General features: G+C 34.3%; 1 protein-coding gene across 1 annotated transcript in view; it reads left to right on the top strand.

Annotated features, from left to right (window-relative positions):
* The window catches only part of LOC142974231 (protein O-mannosyl-transferase TMTC1-like), a 199,925-nt gene that overhangs the window by 116,931 nt on the left and 58,396 nt on the right, over window positions 1–24,598 (top strand). Inside the window, exon 3 of the mRNA XM_076116401.1 lies at window positions 8,804–8,981. Coding sequence (XP_075972516.1) covers window positions 8,804–8,981 — 178 coding nt within the window. The remainder of the gene's footprint in view (window positions 1–8,803; window positions 8,982–24,598) is intronic.

The following is a 24,598-nucleotide window of genomic DNA, read 5'->3' as shown; positions in this document are numbered from 1 at the left end:
AAACAACCGTTATTTTTCTAAAGATAAAATCCAACGGCATCCTTGTTCACAATTTTTAATTAATCTAAAGAATTTAAACTGTATAAAGATTGAAAAGAATGTTGTGAAGATGGCGCTTGTGTCGCAGTTTACAACAATGTGAGGAATGCAATGACCCTTGAGAGAATTTCTGTTGTTGTGTTATAACAATGGTATAGCTGTGTTATTTATTTATTGACTTTAAGTGTTTAATGTGAAGTGTTAAGGCGAGTGCATTTCTTAAGCTTAGTGTGTCAATAAAATGTACTGAAATATTGTCAATATCAATATTTAAAGACGAAATTACTGTTTTTTAAGTTTACTTGTTAACTATCTGACGAGGAATTTAGAAACTTTCGGGAGTTAGTTTATGCTTTGGTAAACGAAAAAACTACTAATTACGTTTAGTAGTTTTTTCGTTTACCAAAGCATAAAGAGATAAAGCATATGAAAAAATCTTCCACTTTACAGATTGACGATAAAATTGATTCCTTTTCTGAGTTGTTTTTTTGTAGGTGAACTTTAAAACCACTAAGGATAATGATTAAAAAAAAACTCTACAACTACGTAAAGTAATACTATTTCGTCATAAGTATTTGTAAAATTACCCGAAATTTAAACCAGTACTCAACTAAAGTACTTCCTCAGTACCAATGCACTTTTCAAGTAATCAACAAGTTTGTACGCAGTCGCAGTAGCTGTTCACTTGTTCCACATATAAAACGCTCGTTCTCCGTAATCGTAAAGAATGGCTCGCTGCCTCTGATAAATCCTGCTCACCGTAATGTGGAGATACTACCGTCTATGGTCTCGGGGATTCTAGAAAATTGCATAATGAACGAGGGCTCTTTTATAATTTATTGCTTGGTAAAGAAAACGACGGATATGCGATAGTGAAAATCGTTTAAGCCTTGTATCCTGACGGCATAGTGTCATAAGCATTATTTTTTATATACTATGTTTTAACTTTGGGATGGAGATTAACCAAAATAACACTGACCTAAGACCTAAATTAGTTTCTGTGCGGGGGTGAGAAACTAAATTAGGGTCGCAAAATACATAGCAATATAGCATAAGTTTCTATACAAAGTACCTATAAATCAAATATAGAAACTTACTTTATATAGTTAGCATCAGAGACATGTGTACAATGTTGTACCAAACATTGCTCATCAAACAAGTGATGTTTCTCGCAAATGTCATGCAGCAGAAATGTTCTATATTCTCATTGATAAAAGTTCTTTCTAAAATATAACAACGTATGTATAATTGACTCTGTCCGTACCGTAAAAGCGGAAATTATTAAACCGTTTATTGGATGTCAGATTGTCCCTTATAATTGTTCAAGTCTCTTGTAAAAATTTACAAAGTACAGGTAGAATAATACGGTAAAAGAATAAACTTTTTTATCGCCGGTAAATTAATATTCGTTTTAATTGATAGCCGTAAAGTTCTGAGGTAATTTAATAGCTATATTTTTTGCGTTAAATTGCTGTTGAATTATATTAAGGCGCTTTTATGGTTCATTGCGTACGCTTTAGTTAGGAATTTGAGAAGTTCAAAGTTTGTTGAGACGTTGGATCGGTTTATAAAAGGACAAAAATTAATATTTTATCTGGTAATATTATTTAGCCTCTTTATAGCTTTATAGAGTGCTTGTTCTATGTAATTACACTTAGCATCCATTAAACCATGGATGAGCTAAATGCATGTCATGGCTAAGGTCAAGGTCGCATGGTCATATTTAAAAAAATATTATGCATAAATATTCACAGATAAATTAATAGCAGTGAATCTAATAGCCGAGTGGTTTAAGTTGGCACCTCTCACGCAACTGGTTGCAGGTTCGAACCCGAGGCAACACAACCACAACCATAAAATTTTATATCCTGCTTAAAGTTGTAAATACGTTAAACGAAGATTATTGCAGCGTCTTATTGAAATTGGTTCTTGGAACCACAAGCGGTAATTAATGTTTACAATATCTAGTTCCCGCTTCAGGTTACGAGCAAATTAGCATCGGTATTAAGTTCGCTGAGATTGCGAATATGCTGCACGAGGCTCTTAAACCAACGCTAAAGTGAGAGATTTTCTAATTACAGAATACCTTTTGGTAAAAACTCTAAACGCTCTAACGTATAGATAAACAAACACACATACATATATCCAATCACGACTTCTTCCCATAGAGGTAGGCTAAGAAAAATAAAGCAAAAATTAGCACTATGCCATAAAATAACTGGCAATGCAATTTTAAAAAATGATCTTTATTCAGAAAAACTTGTCTTGTAAACAACAAAAATCTAGTCACACTACGCTTCTTCTGAAGAAATTCTCAACTAAACTGATCAAAGCCTTAAACATATCCTTTAAACATTGCTTTCAAGCACTAACGCCCAAGAACATAGCTGCAAAAGCAATAACATTATTTCATTACATCTTATAACATAAAAACCTATCCATAACACGGAAAAACATATACCAGAAATAGGTGCAAAACCTCCCAAACGCCTATACATCTCTGAAAAGGTGATCGCACAATACCTTTCTAAGAAACAGAATAGAGGCGACATAAAGTAGCTTACCTTTGTAAACCCTTGATATGTAAAACACGAGAACAATAGGATTCTCTAAGAAAACCTAACAAAAACCTCTTTTGTGAAACTACCCTCAAAATATTTCGACACGAAAATATTTTCGAGTTCGAATATAATCTTGCGGATGTTTTTCCACTGTCTTTAGTGAAAATATTATGGCAGGTATTTTTAGAGGGAAATTTTTGTACACACGTCCCATTTTTTCATTGAAAAGGTTAAAATAATAATAAATGTTATACGACAACTATTATCGCTTCGGAGTTCGATCTATATTATAAGCAAAACAATTTTACTCTTGATATAACGACAATTAAAATATACATCGAAATACATTAGCTTCCATTTTATTTTTTTTAGTTGAGGGATAGGAAGATATGCGATCCGCTCTTGGGCATGATTGTTGACTTATGGAAAACTCATAAGCTAAGACCTTACTCTCATTCTCTAATTCTGTAAAGAAAAAAATCTCGCAAAGTTAACAGTTTAGGAACATTTCATAACGTGCATCCTGTCTAGATGCCATTCAAAGCTCACTATTCACCATAGTTTTAAATAATTGCATAGGATAGTACACTCCAGTTTCGATAAACCATTTGACCATCTGAAAATCGCCATTTTACCACAAAATACCATAAACATGACCTGCTCCAGGCGAGTTTTCAAGTAAAACGCTTTACAAAACACGGGAATATTTCGCAAAGCGTAGTCTCTTGTCGTGTACCGCGCGACAAGACTGTGTCACTGCTTTTGTTATCTGACGCCGGAGGGTATGACGTCACACGTCATGTGGAGGACATACGAATTTTCAGTTTTGAGGTAAAGCTTCTTTGAGTTCCGAGTCTTTTGTTGTATAGTTGGGTTTTAGAAGACTTTAGTGTTTGTCATTAATTTCGTAAGGTTGAAAATAGTCTATACATTTTTACCATTTTTCTTTTTCTTTTAAAAGACATCTCCTACACTAAGTACTGCTCTTGTGTCACGGGGCCTTTTACAAACATATAAACAACGGACACAAAGTACAACTAGACCTGAAAATGAAAACAACTATTTGTAGATTTCCCAAATAATTGTTCCGTGAATCGAACCTCGACAACGACCTCCCGACGCTATGGTGATCTAAACCATTGCGCCACGGAGGCAGTCATGAAGTCATTTTTTAACATATACGGCGTGTTAACCTTATAATTATATTACCGCTTGTATCGGAAAATTATAAGGAGATGACCAAGACGTGCCGTACGTTAAAGACGTTTAAGTTTTTTTTTATTCTTAATTATATTTTTCTTCTTAACCTGTTTTCCATTCCACTGCTAGGTAAGGGTCTACTTTCAAACAAGGGAGGAGTAAGGCCTTGAGGCCACTACGGTGGTCAAGTGGGGGTTGTACGACCTGAAAAAAATTAATAAAAAATCTGATGATAAAAGTTACATAAGTATTAAAGTAATGAAATTGGAAAAAATAGTAAATGGAGCTGAACTAAATTTATATGGCTATATTTAATAAATGAAAAAATATTGAGCATACCGTAATATTAACGTCTAAGCATTACTAGAGTACAAAATTGTAGAGATTTTTATCGTCACTTATCAGCCCATATTTCTATAGCCGGTAATAATCTGAAGATTTTAGACCACTTTATGCTGACTGCTCAAACGACTGTCGTTAGTTTTCATGAGAGCCAAGACCATTGGTTTAACTTACAAAGTAAGGTTGAAGAGGTACTGTGAAGGAGACCTTACGGTTTTCATGAAGACTGTTTTAGGGGTTTTTATTCTTCGATAATTTTGCTGTCAAACGTATGGATTACAGAATGAATGTTCTTTTGTAACTTAATATAATGCAATGACGGGTGTACTGAGAAATTTATTGAAAGTCGTATAGAGGTAAAATTTACACACATTACCAAATTGGATGTGCTGTATGTTTATTCGTAAGTTTGGCGATGTCAACGTTGCGTACGGATTTGTTAACAACTGGTAACGACTAATCGTTAACAAGTGGCTAGCATTCTAGATTGACTATTACCATAAGAAATAAAGAAATAAGTTTTCCTGACGAGGCGATGTAAGTAGCTAGCTTCAAGCTAGCAAAGGTTATAAATAATATTATGGAAAAAAAGCAAAGATATGTCGAGAAAATTACAAAGTCATGGTTCAAAATATTTTCTAGACATTTCGCAAGCCTTTATACGAAATCCTATCACATGTCAGTCGTTTGCAAGTCAAGTGAAATAGCACATTTTATCGGGAATATTCTGGAATATTCCAGAACATCCCAACAAACATGGATATGACGACACAAAGCTTTGTACCGTTGAGCCCGCGGCGGGCTTGTCGTGTAACCTACAACTGTTTTTTTGTTAAAGACTAGTGGAGCGGAATGAGTTCGTGATTTGCTGGGTCTTAAAATAATCTAGATAATATTTTATTCTAATCTGAGAAGATACAAGATGACACCCGCAGTTTTGTTAGGATAGAAGGATTTTCTGAATGCTGCCCATGGCCACACATTTTATTAAAGCAACAAAGAATTTGTGTTTGTTAAAAAAAAAATATTGATCTTAAAGACATAGGGTTTATTTATCAAAACTCCAAAGCACAGGATAAATAATCAGAAGCATGACGTGAAAAGTCAAAGAATACACCGCAGATCTCAGCTTTCCGTAGTTGCTACGCCGTAGAGTATCTACGGCTACAATCGCTACGAAATCGTAGCACATTACCAAACAACTTCATTACTCATTTCAACAATCAAAATAGTTTACAGTACATTATTTTATCTGTTATCAGAAACCCCAATATAGCTGTAGTGTAACGTACGGAATTGCAGTTAGCGTCCGAACCTACATCTTATTACGACCAGTTGGTTTCCTCTCCATATATTACTGTAAGCCCCGATAGCGCGGCGCTCGGCCAAACGCGTCCAAATAAACGGTATTATTACTACGAATGTGGTAACACTTGTATTTTGAGAATTTTGGAACATTACTTACGTGTCTGTGTTTATTCGTTATTGTGTAATGTAAAATGTGAAATAGTAATGATATTATAACTATTGTTTCAAATCGTTGTTAATAGTTTGGAAAGAATTACGTATAGGAGCTTTATATATTTTTTTACAAATCTTCATAAAAGAAAATGGGAAACGTCTTACAATTAGTATATGTGTGACTGTGAGATTCTTGCTAATATTAATAATGCATAATGTACTCTGGTAAAGGCAAACAAACACACGATTTGCCTGATGGTAGGCAGTCAACGTTGCATGATAATTGTCGGCAATTATTATGCAATGTTTTTTTATTCAAGGGTGTCTATAATGTGAACAAGACCCACATATTTATATTCGTTCTTTATTCACAAATCCGTGCTAACTAAAGCATTACCCAAAAATCGCATAACCCTAAACCAACGTAACACGTTTCCTCAAACCATATGGAGTCTGAAATCTCGCGACATTCTCACCACTCTTTAAATAGCTTGTCAAACCATTTCGCTTTACGACACTGTTCCTCCGTAAGCCTTACACGACGGTATGAAGAGGGCTCGCTGAAACATCCTCAAATGTACACTCTTAGGGCACGTGTATGGTGCAGGGAGATTTGGAGTAGACTTATGGGATAACATTGAAAAAATTACTTATGACTCGTTGTAAGAAATGGTTTATGTATTGAGGTACGTATGTGCAAAGTAAAAACAGAATTTTACTTTTGCTTTATAAATTAATTATTATAAATTAATTAATTATCGCTCGCAGAACCGACGGCCGTTGGGGCAGAAAGGTTCTGGAGTGGCGACCACGAACCGGGAAACGTAGTGTTGGCAGGCCCCCCACAAGATGGACCGACGACCTGGTAAGGGTTGCCGGAGTCCGATGGATGAGGGTGGCCCAGGACCGGTCCAGTGGACGATTCCCGGCTGAGATGATGATGATGATGATGATGAATTAATTTGTGACAGTTTATGATGAAAAGTCAAGTCATTGTAATACTCTTTAAGTGTTTTGGAGAAAATTCTAATAAACATTATTTTTACTAATTTCCACAATCTTAATTTCTCTCGGTCGACTCAGTTTTAAACCATTTTCATTAATGTCTTTATTACCTTATTTTAATATCTAAGTATTATTAAATTTCAAATCTCAACTTATCACACGAAGTTTTGTAACGCAAAAATATACGCAAAGTATTCTTTACCAATACAACGCGCCCTTACAGAGTATACCTATTCAGTAAGCGAGTGACTCCACGCGTTTTATTAAAAAGACATATACTTAGATTCAAGTACGTGCTTTGTTGAGTGCTGAGAAAATATTGTGTTCCTCATTGTGTACGTCAATATAGAATGTTTTTGATACTTAGAGGGCTGTATGGATTATGTTGTGTGTGACTTACATGATAAAAATTGAGTTAAATTTTAATAACTATCACGTATAAAAATATGTATTGATGTGAATGAAGCAAAGGACGTTTGTTAGAATCGTAGCAAGTGGCGTTCTCTGGTCTACCTACCCCTTTGGGTAGAAGGCGTGGATTTATGTATGTACCCGGTGTTTGATATTTGGGTTTCGGTTTGGTAACCAGAGACTTATGTCTTTATTGAATTTCTTTTTCTGTGACATTGTTAGTGAAGGACCACTGCACAAAGCAGTAATATCTGCGATGGTAAAATAAACAGTGATATCTGCGTTACTGATCCATTATCATATACATAAAATCACACTAACGTTTCGGTGGAAGTAGCCATAAACCAAAAAATAATTAAATCTAGAAACCGCCAACTCATACTGTATTATATCCAGTCTAATGTACATTCAAAATGTGCTTGAAACTCTTTCTCTATCTTAGCTTATACCATCAGCATATAACCTGAATATTTCTGTTCTGTCAGTCTTTAAACATTTACCAATTTTCCAATAAACAATGTTGAAAGTATAAGCAGTTCTCGGTGTACATAAGTCGGTGTTCCGTTTCGTTTGGATGCGATCCAAACACACCAGTCGAGCAGTCCTTTGGAATGCATTGTTATTGCTCTGTAATTCATGCTTCACAATCTGATGCCTTTCTTGCGATATTTCGGTAGTTTTAAATGTTTTTCGTTGATATATTGGTTGCATTATTGCTTTTTCTCTGATTTGTTGGTTGTTATTATTACTTTATAAGCGTGTTTATTTGCACTTATACTTAGTATTGGATTATTTGTAACGGGAACGAAACTAATAAAAGTAATTATGCGGTTCAATATGCAAGCGGTTATGTTATACGGGCAAAATACAGAATCTATCTTTTAGATATAAAGGACATTTTTCTTGAGCGCAAGCACGTCCCCAACCCGCACTTGGCCTATGCGGTGGACACAAGGCCTAAACCCTGCCTCAAATTCGGTAAGAGACCCTTGCCCGGCAGTAGGGCAGTAATAAGTAAAAAAAAATGTGTAGATAAAGCAGCACTTTAATCCCTTTCTAGAAAATAAAGTTATTTTTTTATATTTTAATTCTTTCGAAGGTCCTGCTCCTATCTCTTCCCAAGACACCAAAACATAATCCAGTGATTCACAACAAGAATCTCACCACAAATGTTTGATCACAGAGCGCAAGACACAAACGCAGTGCCTCGAGGCAGGCCGAAACAATTAGTTCTGTTGTGTGCACGCGCTTGTGACGTCACTGTCTTTACACTTGCCACTGCAGTAACACTGTATGAAGGATTCTGGTTATTATAAGTTGAGCTTGTCTTTCACACTGAGAGAATATACGTAGTATTATTGCAGGTTAATATGGCTGGTCAATATGACGCAATTTCAACTTAGTGCTGGTGTTATATGGTATTAAAATAAAATTTACGGTAGGTTTCTTTATGAAACAGCCGGAAATTGTTGACGTTACCAAGTTTTCAATAATATAAACAAATCGTTTGACGTTATCTTGCTTGTCCTTTACGGTATGATAGATTGATTACTCTGACTAGTGTCAGAATTATACCGGCAATATATCGAGACTTATTAGTATAAGTCTCGATATATTGCCGACATAATTCTTTGACTTTGATTTTATCTTATCGCTATAGTGGTTACACCAGACAATCCTTATATTCTTCATGTACCACCTACGTTTAATTTACTTAAGTAGAGTAATGTACAAAATATTACTTCAGGTATAATCATTTTAACACTACTTGTTCTTTGTTCCAGCCTAAACTACAAGCTCTGCGGCTTCTCCCCGTGGTGGTGGCATGTCTGCAACGTTGCGTTACACGCAGCATGTTGCGCGCTTGTTGCACGAACAGGCGCGCTCGTTGCGCGGTTACAGCGACCGTTCGCGGCGCTCGCTGCGCTGCTGTTTGCCGTACACCCTGTACATACTGAGGCGGTGAGTTTTTATATATTTGTGGTGTTCTAATTATGAAGAGACGCAAATCTTTGATATACTATAATTAAACATACATAAACTAACTATACTCTTTTGTCGTACATATAAATTGCTATTCATTTGTAATTTGATGTCACTCACAAAAATTCTGAAAACTAATACGTCAATGAAATGTTCTTGATTTATGTTAAGCGTTTTATTAATATATTCTTCCATTTCTGAATGACTGACTGATGGACAACGCTCAGCCGAAACTACTGAGCGAGGAAAGTTGAAATTTTGTATAAAGATTCCTTAGGAAACATGGAGTATCATTAACAGCATCGTTAGCACTAAGAGAGGATTTTTGGATTTTTTTTTTCCAAAATTGAAATTTTACGCGGGCGATGCTACGGGCAGGAAGCTAGTTAACTATATAAAATCTTTTATAATCTTACAACGTACATAGTACCGCAGGTAATACCCAAATACAGACTCATTAGTCCAAGGACACAATACTATTATTATACGTCAGAAGGCTTTTCTTAATAAAATAATAAAACAAATGATTCCGACCTTCACCTTGAACTTACATGAATATTAAACTACCCGTGATTGTCTATCGATCATGTTATTAACTCTAATCATTTTTTGATACAGTTGTTTGGGTATCAATAAATAATAGGATAGTTTGGTATATACGACTTGAAATTACCTTCTGTTTCGTTCAAATTGTTCGAACTTTGTGACGATATTGTACCATGAGTTTTAATAAAATGGAATCTTTGTTCGGAATAAATAGCTTCTCTTAATATTTAAGTATTTAGAGATAATATTTTTTACTTATTTAAGAAAAGTTTTTACATCGTCAGATCATTTGCTTTTTACAGTAATTATTAACAGATTTAACATACAGTAATCTGTCATAAAACTCAAAATTATGCCTTCAATAAAATTATACCGATATCAAATTATATCATAAATCGAGATTTAATAACAGTAAAATAAAAGTTCCTCTGTATTTCGTTTCTCTAGATTTCATATTTTTTTATAATTTTATGTATTTCCATAGTTAGACTTGGCCTTGACCTCTAGGATAAACACATTTACAATAAAAACTATAAAATAAATAAAATATTCCTTCTTCTATAATAAAAAGACTAATAAATAACAATGTATTGTGAGATACAAACTTATTATGTACAGTCACGGTCTAGCGGTGGAGAAAACATATCGTTTTGTTTTCATATCAATATTATTCAATACACAAGAGAATACTGATTTTTATTACTTGAATTTATACATAAATCATATTGTGTTGTTGCTTTTCAATCTAGGAAAGTATAAAAGAAAGCTGAAACTGTTATGTCAGAGTTTTATATAGTAAAGATATGATAAATATAGTATAAATAGGCCATTTTCTGCGAATGGAGAATAAGTGTTTGGACCACTATTTAAAAGGTTTGGGATTGAAGATTTAGTCAGTTTTCATTAATGTTATTTCAAAGGATAAAACTGGTCTTGGCGGTAGTGTATACAACTTCTAATCACGAATGTCTCGGGCTCTAAGTTCACGGATTGTGCGTAGAGCTCGCTAATAAGCTAAGACAAATATTCAAATAAGATAACATTTTTATATGGACGGGTGAAAAGATAAACGTATTAATATTTAGATGAAATGTGAATGAGTAATAGTCGGGGCAATAGATTTTTAACACACGCAACTTTATCAAAAACCAAAACATTATTAAATAACATTCTAGATTTATTTACAACATTTATGTATTATATTTATTTCACGAGCCTATTTCAAAACACATAAAACTGCGTGAATGAATACACAACTTCGACAAAAGTGAAAATAAAAACCTTTAAAATTCAAATACTTACCAGACACCCTTTCATCAAACGCCTTCCACAATCTTTCACGAGCAAGTCAAATAACTTCCTCTACCTGACGCGTAGGTACAGAAGCGAGTTCAAATCGAATTGTAGCGAGACAAGGTAGTGCTTTCAGACGTTTTGTGTTCCAAGCCGCTGATAGATGTAGGCTTCGTAGAAATGTCGACGGGTGTTGATAAAAGGTGACCTTTACGTCACCTCGTATGCTTCTTGAAGACATTGTAGGTAGTTTTATTTTGAAAACTTTTTGGGCTTTTCATTTTTGTTATTTGCCACTATTTTAAGCCTCGACTATTACTATCGATTGTTAATAATAATTTACAATCGATAGTAGTACTGTACTGAAAATTTTTGAGTTGTATTTTGAGAACGTTTGGTATTATAATATGCGTTGGTTGAATCGACGATGGAGGTTTTAGGGTTATGCATGTGTTTTATTATTTAATTAGGGAAGGTACATAGTACTTCGGATATAATGCTAAAGTGTGATGACACTCTATATGGCGGCCGAGTCATTCTTTTTCAACGTGGTACAATATGCACTATATTTATTGTCTAGTAGTTTCATATTGTGATAGTTGAGAAGACAAACAGGTGTTTGCAAAGCGCACGCGTCTATTTAAGGGTTACTCTTTGGTGATATGACTGCATCTTTCTCAGTTTATTTCCCCACTCAAAGGCCATATGCTTTCAAAACAACAACTCCATCATTACAACATCCAACTGGCTGGCGATAACCGCGAGATATTTTCCTGTTCGCTCGTCCATTACTGCTCAAGTACGCGCCAGCTCTCGACAACCCTGTCGCAGGCGCTATGAATAATGCAATGCATGCACTTTACGCGATGCGACACTAATAAATACACTACAAGATATAAGGTACAAGTCATATTTTTATCAAGTTTACGTGTTAAAGGAATTCATTCGTCATAAAATATAAATCTTCTTGAATTATGGGAATGCAGAAATATTTTTAGTTTCTGCAAATAAACTATCTAATATTTTCTATTATCTAGTTTCAAAACCACCAATGCAACAAAATAAATATAAGCTAAAATTGTCCCTCTGCTAAATACGAGTCTACTCATCATATGATAATGAATTTAATTTTTAATCCACTACGGTAGCAAGTGGGGGTTTCTATTTTTGCATTATTTCAAGGAATATTTTGGCACGTCTTTAGTATTATTAATAAGAATGAAAACTTTTATAACCATTTCCACTCGTTATTTACTTAAAACATATATTTAAAATACATAAGACTATTGCCCTAGCCTTAAAGTCTTGACCAGTTTCGTGAAAGATTTTATCCGGCTTGCATTATTTGTACCACCAAAGCACGTAGAATCAAAATAATGATCATTAACCTACATTCACGTTAAATTGAAATCATTCTAAGTAAGAACCCATAGCGAATGCTGGCAAGTTGCAAAGCAAACGGCCCGAGGCGCTGACTATAACCCATTGCGAGTTACGTTCCCACTCCAACACATTTAATTAAGATCTGAAGACATTTGCACATTGAAGCTGTCTGTATTAGAGTTGAATAAATATACCAAGAATTTGGGTTAGAGATTTAATCGTTTATCATGATTTCTTTATTGTTTGTTTAGTCTTGTAGCTGGTCTCTGCCTGCGTTGTGGGAAGAGGCGTAGACGATTAGAACATAGCTTACGACAAAGCTACTGAAAATATATCTTCCGAACCAAGGTTTAAAATACTCGTATATTAAATGATGAAAACAAATTGATAATTTTATTATTTAATACATAATGTCAGCGGTCCTGTATAACAAAATGTGTGGGGGTGAATTAAGTAAGGGAGGTTTATAAAGATACAAGTGGCGTTATTTGGGTTCTACTTATCGCTAGGAGAAAAAAGCGTTATTTTTTGTATGTTCATAATGTATGAGTAGGTACAACCTGTTACTTACCAATTTTAACTGAAAATTTGGAAACATTCTGTTCTGTTAACTATATACAACCCCATGTATCGTACAAGACTGATAGATCAACCTTATGATCAAATATAACCAACATGAGATTACAATGAAAAAGTGACGTTTGAAAAAAAAAACTATATAGGCTGCATATCAGAAAATCGGTTTCAAAATCTTTAAATTGTTTTTTACATTCGTTAATTCATCATTTTTGTATAAAATACTTTAATCAAAAATATAAATTATCTGTTATCCCAGAATATTCCAACAAGAGCTGACAGATCATCAGAACAAAACTTGGGCTATTCGGGTCAGTCGACATTTTACTGCCACATCAAAACTTAGTGAGTTGACCTCAAAACTTTCACTCAGAAACGCGTCACGTCCCTCAATGCTAAATGTTTTGTGACTGAAATTACTTAAGTTTCCAGTATAAAGGACTTTCTTGACCTATTTCTCTTATTTTTAGTAATATTTTAGATATAGTTTGGATGCCTTTAGGTCTGTTGTCTGTGTTATTTAAATACATTTATTCTTTAAATTAAAAATCTTTACAACTATTTTATCAGGGCGATATTATACATCTAGTAAATAAATTGGGACTGTCGCTTTGGCGCAGGCGGTAGCAAAAATATAGGAAAAAATAATAATGTACGAGCATCTCCGCATAAGCACTTCCTACATTAAGGTGAGACTAGGATGTACGAGCATCTCCGCATAACTTTACTTGTATAGGTTTTTGCCGTTTTGAGCTAAATTGTATAAATGCGAAATAGGTGAAATATGAGCCTTCCTCGAGTAATACAATTAAATTATATTTTAGTGTTAATAAACATTATCATTGAGACGGACACATACAGTTTTTATTTCTGTACAACATCCCGCCTTCTTTGACCACATCTTAGCACTCATCGTACGGGTATCTGCTCGTACAAATAAGATTATGTGCTAAATCTCAACATGTAGTCTAAATCTCAGTTTAAATCAGGTACTGTTCTAATCAAATAGCAAAATACTAGTTTTCTTTTACTCGGAAAAACAGCGAAGAAATATATAAAGTAGAACGCAAGTCTAAAAATAACTTTGTACAAACACAAGGGGTTGTTATAATGACAGTTGGACGTCAGTGCAACAGCCTGTTATCGATTGTGAACACTTGTACGAGAATGTATGCTACTTTCACACTGTTTTTCCTGGATATATGGGTATTGTAGATAGGGTAAGAGTAAAAAAAATAGTTTGAAAGACGTTTCTGGTAACGTTTGGTTATTTGCTTTATTATATTTGTAGGTTTTAGGTTGCAAAAGCATCTTTAAAGAATAAGAACCCGACATGAAAATCAAAGTGGAGTGTACGCGCTGATACTTATTAATAATTATGGTGTCATTTTTTTTTTCTGTAGCTCTAAGCTACCTGGGCAAGGGTCTCCTTCCGTAAGAGGAAGGGGTAAGCCTTGAGTCCACCACGCTAGCCAAGTGTCGGTTTAGGAATTTGCATGTCCTCAAGAAATACATTAAGCAAATTTTAAGCTTGTAAGGTTATATCACCATGGTCTCCTTCACAGTTAGAACAAGTTTCTTATTCCCGAATAAGTTGTCCAGTGACGAAATTAATCTAAAGATTTAATGATATTTTATACCAATAATGGTGTAAGTAGCTATCAGCTGCCTTGCTAAACAACAAGTCAAACAAACAGACACACATAAAACAGAACAAACACATTTCTTTGAACAAGCGTTGTTTGACGGACGTCATGCACGTCTGCTATCGATTGTGGACACGCCTCGTGACAGGCCGATGTGGAAATTATGTACCGGCGTGAATTAATTATATATCAACTGTCTTACACGTGAAGAAGTTGTGGTAGTTTCAATATTGATATGGAACTGTGTGATTTCTGTTGATTTTGGTATTGTGTTATTATTATAAAATCCTGCATCCAGCATAGATCCTCTAATGGCCCTTTTCAAACACATTAGGTGACTAAGCGGTGATTAAATTGGCTTTCTTTATCTTAACCGCACTAAAAAGGCCCAATACATTAATCTTTTTATTAACGCACAGAGACTTTGGTCAACATTCAGTGATTTAACAAACTGCTTGTTTAATATATTTTTGCTTAGTTGTTTGCTTAGTTTATTATATACTTTTTTAATCTTTCCCAGAATAAAAAATAACATTGTCAGTTAAAAATTTTAGATTATGACCATGACACGTTCATTTGCCTATTACAAAGTCTACGGGACATTTCATAGCTAAACTAACAAAACTAAACAATCTGTTATACTTCATTCATTCTTAACTACCAATACATACGGTTTACTGCCAGCGATAGATAGCTATGTGTTTTATTATCTAACTGTGACGTCGAGTGCTGTATATTGCGTTTAAAACATCTATCGTTGTTTTATGACTACTGGTGGGACAGTCGGTAATGTTAGAGATTTTTTTGGTATAGCGTGATTTTGTTTTATGTGTTTCGGTAGTGTCTCTATTGTAAATAGAAACTACGTCATCCGGTGTAATAAGTTCATGTTTATTATGAATTTGTAAAAAATAATTATAATCTAAGTGATTTGCTGCGCCCTTACAGGGTTCATGTTGAGCCTCCACTCCAAACTCTAGTGATTCTCAAATTAAATTATTAAGTCCAAAACTATCACATTAAAAAAATTGTAAAGACAAAATCAATCAAGAACCTACTAATTACATTTATCAAATACACCAAGGCAATTACATTTATCAAATAAAAAACCACCCGAATATTTTCTCCACATCTCACACAAGACAGCATCGGTTAACTGTGGAGTGTGTACGACACCTGCAGTGCTGAATAGCAAACGAGCCGTGCCCTCACTACCGGCCGATGTCATCTGCACTCGGCCGGCGACGGTTAAACCGTAACATACGGGGAACGGGAGCGTGAACCACGCGGCTTAATAGCGGGGATAACGGACTTTACACAGTAACTATATCGCGTGTGAAATAAGGTTAAGGCGCTAAAAACGCGCGTGTAAGCGTTCTGCGTTCATCGCTGTGAACAGCAGTCCGTCAGTGCAATCCTAGACGCTCGCGCTTTAACGCGCGATAGAGGGATCGCATAATGTGACTTTTCCATATATACGAATTACATGTGCATTATTTACTTATTTAAAAGACAGCATCGGCTAACTGCGGAGTGTGTACGACACCTGCAGTGCTGAATAGCAAACGAACCGTGCCCTCACTACCGGCCGATGTCATCTGCACTCGGCCGGCGAGGGCTAAACCGTAACATAAGGAGAATGGGAGCGTGAACCGCGCGGTTTAATAGCGGGCATAGCGGACTTTATACAGTCATTCTATCGCGTGGGAAATAGTGTTTAGGTGCAAAAAAACGCGCGTGTAAGCGTTCTGCGTTCATCGCTTTTAAAGACCGTCTGTATAATCCTGGATGCTCTTGCTTCTCAAAACGTTCTCAAGCGTTAGAGGGATCGTATAAACGCGGTTTTTATCTGCACATGTATGACAAGTGTATTATTTAGTTCTACAGTCATAACTAATCAGGAACAAAGCAAAATATTCATGCTATAATCTTCTTAGTATCTCTTAGTATCGTGAACGTTTGATGATGAAGTTGCTATCATAATATACCGCATAGTAACTTATTTAATAGTACACATTTGGAAAAATCTCAAAATAGGTGACTCGAATTCGAACGCAGAGCTGAGGAGAAATCGAAAAGTAGCCAAAACCACCTCACGTATTTAATAAACTCCTTTACTTGACCTGTATGAAATTACCCCCCACCCCCGCGTCCGGCCCGCAGTCGCTCTGTGTGTCCGGCGCTTAAGCCACACGGTAGATTTAATCCGTTAGTGAAGTGTGTGGATGTCAATATGAATCCGAATGTCTTTGTGTTGGTTGAATAGAGTGTTCAGTTCTAAAGCGAGAGCATAATGTGTCTATGAAATAGAAATTTGCAGTAGTGTTTAGGAGTACTATTCAATTTAAGCATCATATTTACTACACACAATTATTATATGCTTCTATTGGACAAATGTTTTAGGAGTATTTCGTTGCTACTTCCAATATTGGGAAAACACAAAATAAAAAGAGGGATCTATATATTTCGCGATATATAAGAACACAATAAAATCCTAAATTTCTTCCAAATATTTATTGATGAATTTTCACGAAGGCTAGTGCTTTAAGTAAATGCACCCAATGAATAAAATCATCAAAATCAATTAACATAATTATAGAAGGAAGAAAGAAATAGTTCAAAATGAGAAATAGACTTTCATCATTACGAAAACATAAGATGAATAAATAATATATTGTTGACCGCTTACTATTTATCACACTAAACCCCATAATAACTTGGTCTTTATCCAACAATCTAGCGAAACAAACAGATTATGCCGTCAAATTCATGACGTGGGCAGAACTCTACTGAACAGGCATCTGATAAGCAAACCATTTGTTTCGGCCGCAGCTTGCCAAACAGCTAGAAAAAATATAGAGTAATTGAAATGTAAATGATGTTGTTTCCTTAGAAAACTACCATGGTAATTTCAACCTTAAAATTTAGCTGGATAAGGTTTATTTTTCTCCTGTATTTTTTGGGTATATAAGCTTTAACCTACTTGTTCTACTAACTCCAAAGTTGCAACTCAGTTTCATATGCAACTGAGTTAAAAAATAATGATCTGTTCGCGTCTTACCCATTTTCAACTCTTTTGGGGTTGAAAATAGGGTACATTGTTGTTTGAAGCTTTCATAACAGTTAATTTAGGAAGCTATGGGGGTTATGGGCTATTTCGTAAGTTGCTTTCATAAATGGAATAAGGTGTACTTGTATTGTTATTTTTTGTATAAGATCAGTGAATAAGAATGCATGAGTTTTCAAGATTCTCTTGAGACTTTAACAACGTTGCCCGTTTAATTATAATTATGTTCAGTTATAATTGTCGCATCACCATCACTCAAATTAATGTCCTTGTATAGATAAAAAATAGAAAAATTCCGTCTTTTTACAATTTTTTTCACACGTTAAATAGTGCATCTTGTGTTTAAAATCAACCAATGATTTTGTAGATGGATGAAAGTGAATCCAGTAGAAGGTCAAAAATATTAAAAATCAGTATTAACATTCCATTAGAATCTTGACCGATTACTCACTATTTCAACAGACAATAATCATACTACTTTATTCACTTGACCACCTGAATGACCAATTGAAACTTTCAATGAAGTACATAATAAGTAGTATCAGTTGGAATAATGCCAGGTTCCCTGTTGCTCCAATTTTTCTCCTCTTCAAAGTTAGTCGCGTTGAGATCAGAGCTCATGCTCAAGGGTCCTCAAAGAATGAAGCTTCAGGGTATATTTTTTTAACAATGGATGGCAAATACAAGTTGTTTCAATGAGTTGCTGAAATTTTCTGGTTCTGCTGCTTTTTTGGTGATGGGAGTGAAGTGGCAGATAAAGTTATTTAGAAAAACTGGTGATATATGAAATGTTACGCTATTGCTAATAATTTAATCAATTATCATGCTCATTAAAATATACATAATGACGGAAAGCGATTGTCATTCAGATGATGTTATTTCTTTGGGAAAATTGTTCCAATCATACCTCTTGTTAACGGGTAAACCAAAAATGTATTCTCTTTTTTAAATTATTTGATACTACGATTAACAAACAGATCACGATTTTACTCCGCTGCCTAATTTCCGCCTTCTCTGCCAAAAAACTCTGACAACTTAATTACGAAAACTAAAACTTTGACTTTAACAAATAAATAAACATGCTATTTACAAGAAACTTTATCTAGACTGTCTTAACGGTCGACGGAACATTTGACATTTTGCAAAGAGAAAACAAAGTGCCTGAGAGGAGCTCCAATGATTTATATTCTGAAGATCACCCACCGAACTTTCAATAACACAATTACCGAACTGGTCAACTCTGTCGAATAAGGATAAAAAGGTTCCACGAAATACGTATTTTATTTTTCCTTGACAGCTATTAGTTTATTGGCTGGAATAAAACTGGTGAAGTTAAAGTACCGAGTTTGTTATGGACTATTTACGTTCTAGTTGCAAACGCTATTACTATGGTGTGATTTATACTTTTAGTACTAAGTACTATAAAAAGTGGTGTTTGCTTTTTCGTTGAAAGTCTATGTACTAAATTGTAGTGATGACAAATTTCAAAGATAACTTTCACGTTTATTTATACTTATGCTTTATATTACAGCTCAAGTTAAGCAAAGTGACTTTTGAGACGATTAATTAACAAGATTTAAGACTATACGACTACTATCGAGCATCGATAACTTGCTATCTATTGATAAATATAGTTTGAAAATTAGCGCCTCTAACGGGTGCCGAACGAACTAATTTTGCAGTACATTTTAAACGTCAAATTCTTGATACTCTGCAGTATCAACTGTAGAAAATCGCGCTACAGTTCCAGTACTTATGTAAGCCGAAATATTTATCAGATAGATAAAGTATCAGCTAATGTATTTAAACAACTGTCATAACTTGAAGAGGTGAAACTGGTGTGGGTATTATTGGGTACCAACTATTATAACTATTAAACTGAGTAAATATAGATAAAATAAATAAAGATATTCAATTAGACCTTAACATCTCACATTCCATTGAAACCAAATAAAACCGCCCAAGCGGTTAGCAATGTCTGATTTATTCCTTCAAGATATTACTTGGAAGTCGTAAATAATATCTCTACTAAAAGTATTCGTACATACACGTAGTTATCATTTGTTATTATTTTTAGGAGTGAATGGTTTCTATTTGCACTACTTCTCTTACCTACAGTCCGACTTACAGACTATATTTATTACATACATATTTCATTTCAAAGTCCCCAACCCGCACTTGTTCAGCGTTTTAGACTCAAGGCCTAACCTCTCCCTCTCGTTTGGGAGGAAACCCTTGCCCTGCAGTGGGATAGTAAAAGCTTAAGAAAAAAAAAATCTTTTGGTCTCAGTCAAACGCGACCGATTTTCTAACACTATCGACTATAGACAACAGGCTAGCTGGCTACTGTAGATATTTATTTGTTGTATGTTTATAAGGTAGACCTATTTGCCAGGCCAGTATGTTACAAAGTAAAGTTACTTGGAACGACCTTTTACTATTGCAAACAGAATTTCTTGACAACCAACAGAATTAAATTTTAAGTGTACTTTAACTTTGTCTTTCTCCCTATTATTATTGCAACGAAACAGAATAAATAATATCAAAATACTAAACATTTAATATCCAAAGAAACTATTTCGCGATATATTTTGTTTGAGAATTTCCCGAAGACATCTTATTACTATCGTCAAAGAGAAATTAATATTGTGGGACTTCGTTGCGGAAAATATTAAATTCGTCGTTATTATATTTTGGTAAACATTTGATGGTAGGTTTCTTAATCGTTTGCTCGTATTTTATTTACATTCAAGGGTTAGTTGTCGAATAAATATAAATGAAGACATTTATGAAGGCCGCTACTAAAATTATTTGTTGACATTGTACATGTTGACATATTTTTTTCATTACCACTTCTAGTCCTTTCTTCCCATTTTTTGCATTTAACGGATAAACATAGAATTAAAAAGTTACTTTCACATTTATAACATATTTAAATGTATCTATACTAATATTATAAAGCTGAAGAGTTTGTTTGTTTGTTTGTTTGAACGCGCTAATCTCAAGAACTACTGGTCCGATTTGAAAAATTCTTTCAGTGTTAGATAGCCCATTTATCGAGGAAGGCTATAGGCTATATATATCATCACGCTACGACCAATAGGAGCAGAGTACCAGTAAAAAATGTTACAAAAACGGGGAAAAAATTATCTCTTATGTGACGCAAGCGAAGTTGCGTGGGTCAGCTAGATATATAAAGTGAACGAGAGTTTGGGACCACGTTTAGGAGCAGCAAGTAAGCTTATTATCATAGCCGAACACGCTACCAAACCCTGGTTTCCTTTTGAAAATCTTGCAACAGAAACTGGAACCTCCTCGAAAATTAGAAGGACGTCTAAATCAAAATAGGGTCTTAAGGATTGGCAGACGAATATACGACTATCCCGACTAAACAGGTCTTATTAATTGCGTACTGTATGTATCAGTACATTTAAGGTTGGTGTGGTCTCACAATAGCCTATAAAACCGCCAAATATGATTCAAATACGCATCCTAAAATAGCATCTTGGAAAACTGAATAAAAGGACAAGTAAGTGGTCGTTTTGTGCCGTAATCAGATCTCGTCGGTCTCGAGATTACAACCCTAGAGATATATGTCTCTGCTCCTAAGATATTGGAGTATTTTATACTCCGTCTGTGCACCGATGGTTTTATCCAACGATATTAAGTTTTTCAATCGAAACCGTATCTGCAATATGCTACTTGTGTGGATTCTGATTGAGTTATGTTCGCCTTTGAAACTAGCTTCTACTAGAGTACGTTCGTGTAATATTTTTGCTTTGAGATTTTGAATATTTTGTTCGTATTTTCTTAGGGTCTTTGGGTATGAATTTCCACTGTGTTATTGATTTAATAAAGATCGCACTTTATGTATTTTTCAGATTTCAGCGAAGTAAGAAAAGTATTTTATTTGCCATATAGAGGTATAATTGTTTACTGTGTGTCGAATGATGTTTATAGTTGTACAGTCTCGTTTATCATTCAGAAAAAGTAAAGGCAAAACTTTTAAAATAAATATAAGATGAATTCGTCCTAATTTTGAAAGCCAAACTTAATTTCTTTGAGTATTCTCACTGGGACTCCCAAATAGGTAGCAATTTGTCCAAAAGTCTAGATTTACTCAACTTATCTGAGAGCCTGGATGGATCAATCTCATAATAATCTAAGTTTTAGATCACGAACTCAATCTCTGAGATATTTCGGTTCTAAATAAAGATTACGCTGATCATAATGTATTCAAACTCCAAATTACTTTGAGACTGAATATTATATCAAACTTGTGCGTAGTTTGATATAATTTTGAACTAGCTTCAACACTAGGATGTGCTTATGTATTGATAGAATTTGCTTTGAAAGTTTGTATCGTAAGATTGCTGTTCTGTTATTATACTTTAACATTTAAATCAGACGTATCCATAAATGAAATTGGTTGGTCTATATTAAGTAAGGATTTCAAGAGGAATCAGGAAGCATAAATGTTTGATATTTAACCATTTATAATTCACACGAAAATATCCACTTTAAATCTATGTGTCGATTGGATATACTTAAATTTATTTGTAATGATTTATAGCAACAACGTGAATACAACTGTTGATAAACTGCTGAGGTCTCAGGTTCGATTCCTGGGTTGAGCAAACTACTGTCGGTCTTTTTTAATTCATATTGAAATATTTACCAATAGTAGCCCGGAGTTTGTCCACGTGCCCGGTATAAATAAATAAATAAATAAATATTGTTGCACAACTCACACACGGTCATTTAATTCCAAACTAAGCAGAGCTTGTAACTACGGTAACCAAATAACTGATAAACATACTTATATACTTCTAAATACATACTTATATAGATAATTTGATAATTTGGTATATGACAGTAGGCTCGCTTTCTATTACAGTAATATTATAAGTGGTGAAACGTGGATGTGTTTCATACACCTACACCTTCGGGTGTAACCGGCTTGATGTATATATAAAGCATTTTATATGCTAAAATGGTACGTCCATGTATCTTAAGAGCCTTATTGTTTCCTACCATTTAGTAAAGTCAAGTTAGTTTACCCAATTCCTATATTAGCTTAGGTCTTGTACAAATATAACAAGCATATTTATATATTAAGCCCGAAAGGTACAATTTACTACGATCCTAAATACTTACATAAATATAACTCGGCTAAGATCGTGTAGGAGTTCTGAATATATTATATAAATTTTCTTAGAAATGTTTATTAGTTCCCTTTAGGATATTATTAGGATTCTAGCTATGGTAAAAGAAGTAATGCTTGTGATGAAATATAAAATTGTTACTCACTAGTATTTTAAGTTTTTTTTTACTTCAAAATTGATACATAGCTAAATGTTTCCAATTTTTTCAACCCATTACTGACCCACTGCTGGTCTAGGGTCTCCTCCCGAAAAAGATGGATTAACTAACCCTCGAGTCCACGAATCATCATTAATATAAAATTTTATGTTGAACCATCTTAATTAAAACGCTTAACTACCTCATTTAACCAACAGACTGTAAACAAATATAATTCCACAAAACTTTTCAACGGTCATTTAAAAACCCACTTAATTATTAATAGTAAACACAGGTAATAAACTTTCGTGCCCACAGCCGGGAACATGGCGGTGCAAACAAGAAAAATAAATTATTTACCACACTCGAGTAATTAATAGGAAAATTAATAATTCAAAAACCATCTCTGCCTACCGTAGAGGCTCGACCACAGGCCGGACATGTCAACCAATTTACATTATTAATCTCTACCAAAGTATACTCATTAATATAATCCCGACCTTGATTAACGCCTGCAATCCATCCCGAATTCAAACAAAACATAATTAAAATGGCCGCCGATACAAACGCTCCCGATTGGTCCCGGAATAAAACAACCGACCAATCGCGGCTTGCGTTTAAAAATTTAACGGTTTTTGCATCACCGATAATTGTTTTCAATGTATAATTGAATTGGTTAACTGATTAAATATTGTAAATGTATTTATTTAGTATCGCATTACGTTTTCGGGACTTTGGGGTGTATTTAAATATTTATAATTTGAACAAATTATTTATTTAATTTATTAACGCTACGTAATTGTTTATTCAATAACAACTAAAATCTGATAATTATGCCTGTACGTTATATTATGTTATTTTATGTTTAAGTATTATTTAAATAGTGAAACGGTTTCAGCACGAATAAATCTCTATAAAAGAGTTACAAGCGATATAATTATTACATATAGTAACATTTCATCACGACTAGATTTATCTTATTCGTTTACTTAGACGTATATCTGGGGGCACGGAAGTGCCCCCGCAAGTCGAGCAAAAAAAAAGCGGCACGGCCGTAACATCCTTTTCTCGAAGCAATTCGGGCTATTTTTGACACCCCTATAATTTCGTTGTGGATAAAACAAGAAGCCTGGATTTTCAGCAACTAATTAGTCATTGTAGAAACACGGTATATTTAAAATTTCAGTCAATTTGAACCAGTCGTTTAAGAATGACAACTTGTTAAAATTTTGAATTTTGTCACTCACTGATTCACTGACTCACTGACTCACCGATCATCAAAAGTCTAAGGTACTTCTAGCAGACTTAGAAGCTTAAAATTTAGAATACATAATTATAGGGTTTAGTGTTTTTATCATGGGAAAAATTAAATATTTTCTAATTTCGGTACAGTTTTCTAAATACACCAACTGCAACAATAACTTTGTAATCCCATATAAATGTATAAGATTACAAGGTTACATTTGCAGTTAATGAATTATTATTACTGTAGAAAATAAAATAAATTGGTGTAAATAGGTACCTACTATATGAGTCATAACGGGAGGGTGTATGGGGTGGGTAAGGGTGTTTAGCCCATGAAACTGAACAACATTCCCATAGGAAAATATGTTGAATTATGAAAAAAAAAAGTCTTTCCATACAAATTGGACTTATGTTCGCTCTACAAAAAGAAGTGAGATGCCACCAAAAACATTCTATAAAAACCTCAAGTCTCGCCGTAAAAAGTTGTGAGATCTATATAATACCAAGTCGATTAATCTATTTAGTCTCTACTTAAAGGA

The sequence above is a fragment of the Anticarsia gemmatalis genome, chromosome 7, assembly GCF_050436995.1.
Source record: "Anticarsia gemmatalis isolate Benzon Research Colony breed Stoneville strain chromosome 7, ilAntGemm2 primary, whole genome shotgun sequence".
Lineage (NCBI taxonomy): Eukaryota > Metazoa > Arthropoda > Insecta > Lepidoptera > Erebidae > Anticarsia > Anticarsia gemmatalis.
This window is presented reverse-complemented; position numbering and strand designations above follow the sequence as displayed.